The sequence below is a fragment of the Amia ocellicauda genome, chromosome 5 (genome assembly GCF_036373705.1).
Source record: "Amia ocellicauda isolate fAmiCal2 chromosome 5, fAmiCal2.hap1, whole genome shotgun sequence".
In the NCBI taxonomy this organism is placed as follows: Eukaryota; Metazoa; Chordata; class Actinopteri; order Amiiformes; family Amiidae; genus Amia; species Amia ocellicauda.
Window position 1 is genome coordinate 19,496,316 of NC_089854.1, and position 8,826 is coordinate 19,505,141.

Below are 8,826 nucleotides of genomic sequence, written 5' to 3' on the forward strand. Positions count from 1 at the left end.
TGTGCTTCACACGCTTCGGATACTGCAGCGACCGGGAGTCATTACAAGTGAACATCACTAGTGAAAATGCCCACACGGCGGACATCCACACAGACCGACCCGAGTCCAGCCCGCGGATACCCAGTGGACCTACCGAGCGAGTCTGCGTCCACTTCCACACACACTCGGTGCCTTTGCTTCTAATGACCTCCATTGATGATCAGTTCCAGGACAGGCAGCTGCGGTCTGTGTGTATAAGACACCGCCTCGGCAGACACTATAGTACCTGTATTTACGCAGCGCGGAGTGGGGAATGTCCTCTGGGTGGCGTGTGTGGGCTCTGGCTGCGGACAAACTGAGGCTCCTGGTTCGGGTGGTGGACAGGTTGAGACCCCTGGTGTCGAAGAGGGAGACCGGCAGCGGTGGGGCCGACACTGCCGCCCCCTCTCTGAGCGACGAGGCGGGGCTGTATGTCCATGTGAGTGCAGGCCTCTCCTGCAGATGTACCCGGCCTGGCAGAGAGAGGCGGCCGGGGTCTACACTGTGCTGGAAACAGATCTTGTGTCAGTGCTGGGGGTCCTCCTCCTCCTCCTCGCTGTGGGTGTCTTCGCTGTGTTGCCAGAACACAAGGGAGGGCTGAAACACTGCAACAACAATAATAATTATAACAACTTTGAAGTAATAAGTACAATCTGAAGCACTTAAGATATTTACAATTCCTTAAGACACAGAACAGTATAAGTTCATATGTAGTGTACACCATCTCTTGTGATTGCATTCACACTCGTCTCTCTGTCTCTCTCTCTCTCTCCAGTGGCCGTACTGCCTGCGCCGCTGCACCTACTGCAACTTCAATAAGTACGTGTGGCGAGGTGGCAGTGAGGACCTGCGGGGCAGTGAGGAGGACATGCGGGGCTGCCTGCAGCGCGAGGCGGAGACACTGCTGCAACTCAGCCAGGTGTCCAGGTGTGCCAGAGCAAAGCACCTCGCTGGGCCCCCTGTCTCTCTCCTTAAACATAAAAAGATCCTAAACTCGCACAGCAGCTCATGAACCGGCCGATCCACAGCCCAGCAACCATTTGTAGCTCACACTATCATTGACTGTTATTCTTTTTCTCTTTCTCTCTCTCTCTCAGGATTACCTCGGTGTTCTTCGGCGGGGGGACCCCCAGCCTCGCCAGCCCGGCCACCATTGCGGCTGTCTTAGAGACACTTGCTAAGCATGCCCACCTCCCCAGCAATGTGGAGGTAACCCTGGAGGTGAACCCCACCCCTGTGGGCGTGGCCAGGCTGAGCGAATTCCACCGAGCCGGAGTGAACCGGTTCTCCATTGGGGTGCAGGTCAGACACGAGTGCACACTGACATACACTGACATACACTGTGACACTGACACACACACACACACTGACATGCTGACATCGCACGTTGACACGCATAGTAACGGACACTGTCTCACACACACATGTATGCATGCATGTATACATACACAGTTAAAAACGCACACGGGATTGCTTGCGCACATGTGATCTGACTGCTGTGTCCAAGGGGCCGTCCTCTCTGACCTCTCAGTGGCTGGCCTGTCCCAACAGTGCCTGAATGACGCCGACCTGCAGCTGCTGGGCCGAGACCACAGCTCCCAGCATGCACTGCAGGCCCTGGCCGAGGCGCGGCGGCTGTGTCCGGGGCGCGTGTCCGTCGATGTCATCTTCGGGCGCCCGGGCCAGAGCGTGCTGTCCTGGGAGAGCGAACTGGGCCGGCTGCTGGCTCTATGCGATGACCACGTGTCCCTGTACCAGCTGACCCTGGAGCGCGGCACCGCCCTCTTCTCGCAGGTGCGGCGGGGCGAGCTCAGTGTGCCCGGCGAGGACGACACTGCACGCATGTACGAGGTGGCAAGGGGCCTGCTGGGACATGCGGGCTTCCGGCAGTATGAGGTGTCCAACTTCGCCAGGAATGTGAGTCCGAATCAATCAATCAGTTAATCAATCAATCAGTGTCTCTTTGGTCCAGCGCAGCATTGCTGTTACAGGACAAAGACAAAGACTACTACTATACACTGTGGCCATAAGAGAGGTGTGTGTGTGTGTGTGTTGCCAGTTATTGGGGACAGTCAGTGGTTGTGGCTGTTGTGTGTTTGCAGGGGACCGTGTGTGTGGAGGCTTTGTTGCTGCATGTGCTGATGTGAGAGGTGTCGTTTGTGCTGCTGTGTGTGTTCATGTGTGCGTTGTTGTGTCTCTGCAGGGGGCCATCAGTGTGCATAACCAGGGTTACTGGAGGGCCCGGCAGTACATTGGCGTGGGGCCAGGTGAGGACGCCCCCCGTTGGCCACATGGAGTCACAGCCAGTATTTTCTGCTCTCCCACTCACAGCCAGTCAGCACTGCGCTTCTTCACACTAACCAGTCTGATCGGTCAATCACCACCCGCACTCATTCTGATCGGCCAATCAGCTCTGAGTTCATTCACTTGAATGATCATTTTTAACCAGTTAGCATCGAGCTCTGCCTCTATAATGAGTTTCAGCAGCCAAGTGCACTGTGGTGGCACTGGTGTCCCGGGTGTGTTCAGACTGACCTGCTGGACAGCACTGGCTCTGCTCCTCCAGTGACCGGGACTCTGTTCCCTACAGGGGCCCACAGCCGGTTCAGCCCTCGGGGGGCTGGGGGGCAGCGGAGGGAAGCGCGCACACAGACCCTGGAGCCCGAGGTGTGGATGAGGGAGGTGCGGCGCTGTGGCCACGGCACTCGGCGGAGACTGGAGCTGGACACCCTGGAGCTGTGAGTGGGCCGCCTGGGGGACTGTGACCCACTGACCACACTGACGCTCTGACATACCAACCCACCAACCACCATGAAACCTTGACACCCTGACATGCCAACCAAACTGACACGCTGACCCACAGTGACCCGCTGACGGTGTCATTACAGGCTGGAGGAGGTGCTGGTGATGGGGCTGCGGATGACAGAAGGGATCCCTCATGAGGTAAGAAGACCCCCCGGCCCCCTCAAATACAAACAGCGAGCCCCACTGCCCTCCATACACACACAGCACAACCCCCCCACCCCAAACCCTGGCCAGCCTCGCTGCGTAGCAAACCCGTCCTGCTGCCAGACTGACCATGTGTCCTTGGGGTTCCAGCGCTGGCTGCAATTCTGCCCGTGGGGGAGCCTGGGGGAGGTGATGGAGGGGTCCTCAGAGGTACGGGAGCTGCTGGAGAGGGGTCTGCTCATCCTGGACCGCAGGTAACACACCTGGGAGGGCGGCGGTGCTGGGTGGGGTGGTGGGTCTCCTCTCAGGGTGGCTGCAGCTCCACAGGGCCCGTCAGGGCAGGGTGGTCTGACACACAGAGGGACAGAGCTAGGGGGCGGGGGGCTGCACGTGTCCCCTGCTGTTCAGTCACCTTTCATAGCCTGCCAGGAGACAGACAGACACCTGCCTGCTGCCCCTGGCACGTCTCCCTGGGTCAGACAGACAGAAAGAAGGAGCGATCGAGGCCCCCAGTGTGTGGAGCAGCGGCTCTGCGAGCAGCGGGGGGGCGTGGTGAGAGAGAAACGTCCGCTAATGACACACCGAGCCAGTGAGTGTGGAGAGGCTGTTGTGATTGTGTGATTGCCTGGCAGGTGCAAAGAGGACAAAAGGAATATATGGACTCGATTCAATAAAAGAAAAAAATAAGTGTCAGCCCCCCCCCACCCTCTTTCTCTCTCTCTCTCTCTGTCTCTCACGCACAGGGGCTCTGAGGGTTTGTTTGTGAGGAGGAACACAGACAGCGGGGGGCTGGAGATGGCCGCTCCGGGGAGGCCACCCCGCTGTGATAAACAGGAAGTCCGACGTGGTCCCGTGAACTGAATGCCAACGTGACGGCTTGTCACGGCGGCAGGGAGCTGTGGGGCAGGACTGGGATGGGGGGGGTTACAGCACTGAGACTCCCACTGTGCTCAGCAGCCCAAACCTCTCAGCATTTAGCATTTAGTTTAGTAATCGGGCCAGCGCATTGTACAGGATGTTGAGTGCTGGTGGCCTCGTTTTGAGTCAATCCCAATAAACAGGACAGTGTGCAGTGCTGCCTGTGTGCTCCCTCTATCTCTGCCCCTCTCTCAATTGAATTTCAATTTAAGGAGCTTTATTGGCAATACAATTAAATTTGTGTTGCCAAAGCAATTGAACATTACATACATGTATGGAAAATAAATAAAATAATAATAACTCTCTCCCTCTCTCTCTCTCTCCAGGGGGCTGCGCTGCTCCTGGGAGGGGCTGGCTGTCCTGGACAGTCTGCTGCCCGTCCTGCTGCACCAGCTCCATGGACACAGTGCCATGGCATCGGAACCCCGACGCTGTTCTTTGGACGGGCCTGATGTCCCACCCGTGTAGGTCCACGCCCCCCATCTGCCGCAGCCTGTGCCCCCCCTGCCGTGCCGTGTGGTGGACTTGGCGTGAGAAGGCACTATTGCAAGTGCTCTGGGCCGTGTCCTCGCTGTTGACACCTCTGCCACCAGGCTGAGCGACACACCGCCGTCAGGGATTGGCTGGATGGGAGGTGGGGAGACTGGGGGGGCAGGGCCGGACCGTGTGACCCGTCAGCTGTCACCCCCTGCCGTGAGAGCGCCGCAGCTGCACGGGCGGGCGGGTGGGGGGGGTGACGTGACTGGTGAAGATGGCAGGTGTGTGGTGGCGGGGCTGGGTGCTGCTCCGGCACAGGCTGTGGACACAGAAGCACCTCCTGGCACACGGCATCGCGTGTAGTAGAGGAGCCTCTGTTTGTTTGTTTTTCCTTTTTGATGATAGAGACTCTTTCAGACATTGAACTGAACCAAAGTCACGATCTCCTCTCCTCTCTCTCCCTCCCTCAACCCCTTCACCACGCTCCCGCCGTCACGCGATGCCCCTCGCTCGCTCACACCTGCAGCCGATGCCCTGCGTGACATGGGAGCCGCGGTCGTCTTATCTTTTCTGTTCTATTTTAGTTTTTCACGTCACTCTGCTGAGCTCTGTGTGTAAAGCAGCGGGGCGAGAGCTCGGACCTGCAGCCCATCACGATCGACTGTCCAGTTGTCTGTTTGTGTGGGCTAAGTATATGCATGTTTGTGTGTGTGTGTGTGTGTGTGTGTGTGGATAATGGAGAGAGGATGGTGTAGGTGTGTTGAGTGCCCTCCTGCAGTTGTCACATGTCTCTTCCTCGCTCTGCAATGTGCCGGCCTTTGAGTTTACAGCTAATGGGCAGAATTACTGCATTACTCGCCCTCTCCCTCTCTCTCTCTGGGCTTCACGTGATGTTCACTCACATCTCTGAGGAAACACTGCAAATCTCCAGTGCAGCTCGACCTGAACATCTTTATAGGTGTGACTCGTACGTGCGGCTCCATTGACCCGGGGACCGGTCCGTGTGTGTGAGTAGTGCTCTCAGCCCACTGCTCGTTTTCACCTTCATTAATTGAATCCTATTTACTTTGTTCCCTGTTGCACCTCTTGGTGTGTGTCTTCGCCCTCCTGTCCAGTGCACTGCAGATCAATTAACTGGATACTTTAAATTTAGAGGGTGTGAGGCCCGAGTATGGTGGGTGGTCTCTCCCGGGACCGGGACGGTTAGCGCAGCTTGGAGGTACCCATCCGTGCCAATGGATGAGAGCAGTTTACCTTAAGATCCTCTCGCTGGCTGGCTGCTCGTGTTTCTGTGGTTTTATGTTTTTAATTGATTTTAATAACCAAAAACCAATTTAAAGGTTTTACGTCTGACTCCTCTGTCCATGCACACAGGGCCCTGGCCAAAAAAACGGAGCAGGTTTTCCACATCCCTGTGCCTGTTATAGAACTGCTCTCGAGCTCTCAGCCACCTCTAAGCTTCCTTTGAAGGGGAGTTTAACCCCCATCACCTTACCTCTCACTCTTGCCTCTTTGCTGTCCCTTCCCAGAGGGATCTGCGCTCTCATAACTGGGTCAGTGTCTACAGTGCAGGATAATAAACAGTGTCCCCTCTCCTGCTGCTGACCTACATCTGCCAGGTAAACAGGAACAGCGGTGCGGCATGCGGCTGTGAAAGTGCCTCCTGTTTGCAGTGCTAATTGTTCTGAGCTAGGAGTGTGAGTTATGGTTTATATGCGTGTGTGTGTGCGCTTCAGTGTCAAATTACAGGACTAGGGCTGCAGTCCTGTCTGAGTAAGAAGCAGTTTAGAATCGATTGATGTACAATAAAGAGTTGAATATCTTTTCAAGTGAATTTTCATGTATGGTCATAATGTAGGCTGTATGTAATTAGGGGAGTACAAAAATGATTTAAAAAGTCAGCATACACTGATTTATGTCCTTTTGCCAACACATGACTGACCTTGCAAAAGAGGGGAAGAAAGACCAGCCCTGAGCCCCCCCACCCCCAACCAACACATCTCCCACAAACTTCCACCAGCCAGACGCGTCTCATTGTGTAATCTTTTATTAAAATATTAAAATGCTCGAAAATGTAATATTCACATATATACACATTTATTGCGTTCACAGAGTTTTGTTCCCAAGGTAAAGGGTGTCACAGCGGTGCGGTCTGTGCACTGAGGCGGCCCGGTCCAACATGCTGGATGTCTGCAGACAATCATAATGTCCACGGCAACCGGGAAAACCTTCCAAACTACAGCGAGCCCGGAGTCTTTCCTCGCTTCACCTCAGAGTGAATAGTCATCCATTTTCTCTTTCCCCTTCGGTTTCACTGAATGTTGCACTTCTCCAGCGGTTTGCTTCTCTTCCTGGGTCCCACAATCAGCCGTAAGTCAGTGCTGAAGCTGGGTCGGCGAGCCAGGGGGCACACCGCCCCGTAGGAAGCCTCGCCTGCTACCGCTCGGTTCGCTTTCCCCCCCCGCCGGACCAGGCGGAGGGCCTGGTAGCTGCGGATGGAGACCTTGCGGTGCTGGGAGGGTCCGGTCTCGGTGGGGAGACCGCCCTTCTGGGCCAGGGCCCGGAACATCATCTCTAGGTTAATGTTCTCTTTGGCAGAGGTTTCAAAATAGGTGCATCCCTCCCCCAGAGCCTGGTGCACCTCTGCCCGGCTGACGACCCTCTCGGCCGGCTGCAGGTCCAGCTTGTTGCCGCAGATGACGGTGGGCACGCGCAGCTGCTCCTTGGGCTTTGCGAGCTTGCTCTTCGCCAGCGCCACCTCGTGCAGCAGCGTGCGCACCTCCTCCAGGGAGCGCCGGTCGTCCAGACTGAACACCAGCAGGAAGAGGTCACCTGTGCACAGAGAGAGAAAGTGTAAATGTTGTGTTCGATGTATATTCATGTCTGTAAACTTGTGTGTATTGCATGTATACAGTATTATTGCCACTGCACTGTTCTACGTTTTGCAGTGGAACCCCCTGTACTTGCTTTTGCAAACCCGGTGTAACTTTGTAATGAAAAAAAAAGCTCTTTTTGAATTTGAATTTGAATTTGAAAGAGAGGCGCCAGGTTACAGACGGGTCTCCCCAACCGTGCTATAGCCCTGCGCTGGGAGTCAAGTGATGTAATCCCGCTATCGGTGAATACGACTCAAGTTTGAGTTGCAGTAGCAAGCACTTCAACCAAGGGTTTTCCAATAGGGATTTACTTTAAATCTGCAAATATCAGTCTCCTGTATTAAAATTAAGTTATTGAAAGAAAAAAACATTTTTATGAAGTTTGACAATTGTGTTTATTGATTGCATTATGGGTTTCCGCTGTCATGAGCATTGCTAATTGATTATTATTAATAATAATAATGATGATGATTATTAATAGTCCCAGTCCCTGGGCTGCGAGTAGTGGCGGGTACCAGTGCACGCACCTGTTAGGATGGACAGCCTCCTCTTGGCAGGGAAGCCTCTCTCCCCGGACGCGTCCAGGATGTCCAGCTGGTAGCTCTCCCCCCGGATCTGGAACAGCTTCCTGTGGAAGTCCTCTGCCGTGGGCTGGTACCGCTCATCGAACCCGTCTCTCAGGAACCTCCGGACCAGGGAACTCTTGCCCACCATCGGGGCACCCAGCACCACCAGGCGGCGGCAGTTCTGTGGCTTGACCGAGCGCACCTGCCCGAGGCGGGGGTCCTGCAGAGCCACGGCCGCCACCTGCCCGTAGGGAGAAGGGTACCGGGCACCAGTGCTTGCCGACCGCACCACCAGCGTCTTCCTCTCCTGGAGGCGCCACTGCGAAGTGACCGTCTTGATGATGCCCATGCCAGCCCTGGAAATGCTACTTAGGTGGCTGGGAGCCTTGAGTCCCGGCTCAGGCGGGTGTGGAGATGGGTTACTGTAATCCAAAAGCCGCTGCGGGGAGCCACTGACCAGCGCCGTGCCGCCGGGGAAGCAGGGGCAGGGGACCTCCTGCATGAAGCGGTCAGTCGGCTCCGTGCAAGAGCACACTGCCTCGGTCCTGCCTGCCGCCGAGAAGCGCACCTGCTCCGCCACTACCAGCTCCATACTGTTCACCACTGCCGAGAGCAGGTTATAGGACGCCAGGCTACACTGCGGCTGCTGGATCAGTACCATCAGTCCTGGAGGCTCGCAGCTCTGTGACTGTCGGCGGCTCTTCTGCGCCGGTTTATATACCCCCCCCGCAGCTACGTCACCGGGTTCTCGCCGCTGTCAGCTCCGACATGGACAGGACTCCCCCCGCGCCGGAGAGCCGGTTCTGAGTGGATAATTGTGTAACACTTCTAACACCTCTTGGGTACTTCATATTTAACCAACGGGACACTGTGAATGTCTGTGTTACAGCGAAATAAATTGCATAGGCTTACAACACAATAAAACCTTTAGGAATATATTGAATTGAATGAATAGTCTAAACGTTAATGCAAGATATATAGATATGTTTAAAATGTGTTTATTATAGATAGATATATAGGTT

General features: G+C 55.4%; 2 protein-coding genes across 2 annotated transcripts; one reads left to right on the forward strand and one right to left on the reverse strand.

Moving 5' to 3' along the window:
* On the forward strand, positions 1 to 6,187 carry rsad1 (radical S-adenosyl methionine domain containing 1). The gene is made up of 9 exons (XM_066704140.1): positions 1 to 457; positions 794 to 945; positions 1,116 to 1,320; positions 1,570 to 1,935; positions 2,222 to 2,285; positions 2,609 to 2,756; positions 2,907 to 2,961; positions 3,118 to 3,221; positions 4,212 to 6,187. Exons 1-9 carry the CDS (start codon positions 293 to 295, stop codon positions 4,351 to 4,353), a joined length of 1,401 nt encoding a protein of 466 aa, XP_066560237.1. The 5' UTR covers positions 1 to 292; the 3' UTR covers positions 4,354 to 6,187.
* A 206-nt stretch (positions 6,188 to 6,393) lies between these two features.
* Positions 6,394 to 8,505, reverse strand: LOC136749665 (GTP-binding protein Rhes). The gene is made up of 2 exons (XM_066704141.1): positions 7,766 to 8,505; positions 6,394 to 7,194 (listed from the first exon to the last, which is right to left on the reverse strand). Exons 1-2 carry the CDS (start codon positions 8,463 to 8,465, stop codon positions 6,674 to 6,676), a joined length of 1,221 nt encoding a protein of 406 aa, XP_066560238.1. The 5' UTR covers positions 8,466 to 8,505; the 3' UTR covers positions 6,394 to 6,673.
* Between the last annotated feature and the right edge of the window lie 321 nt (positions 8,506 to 8,826).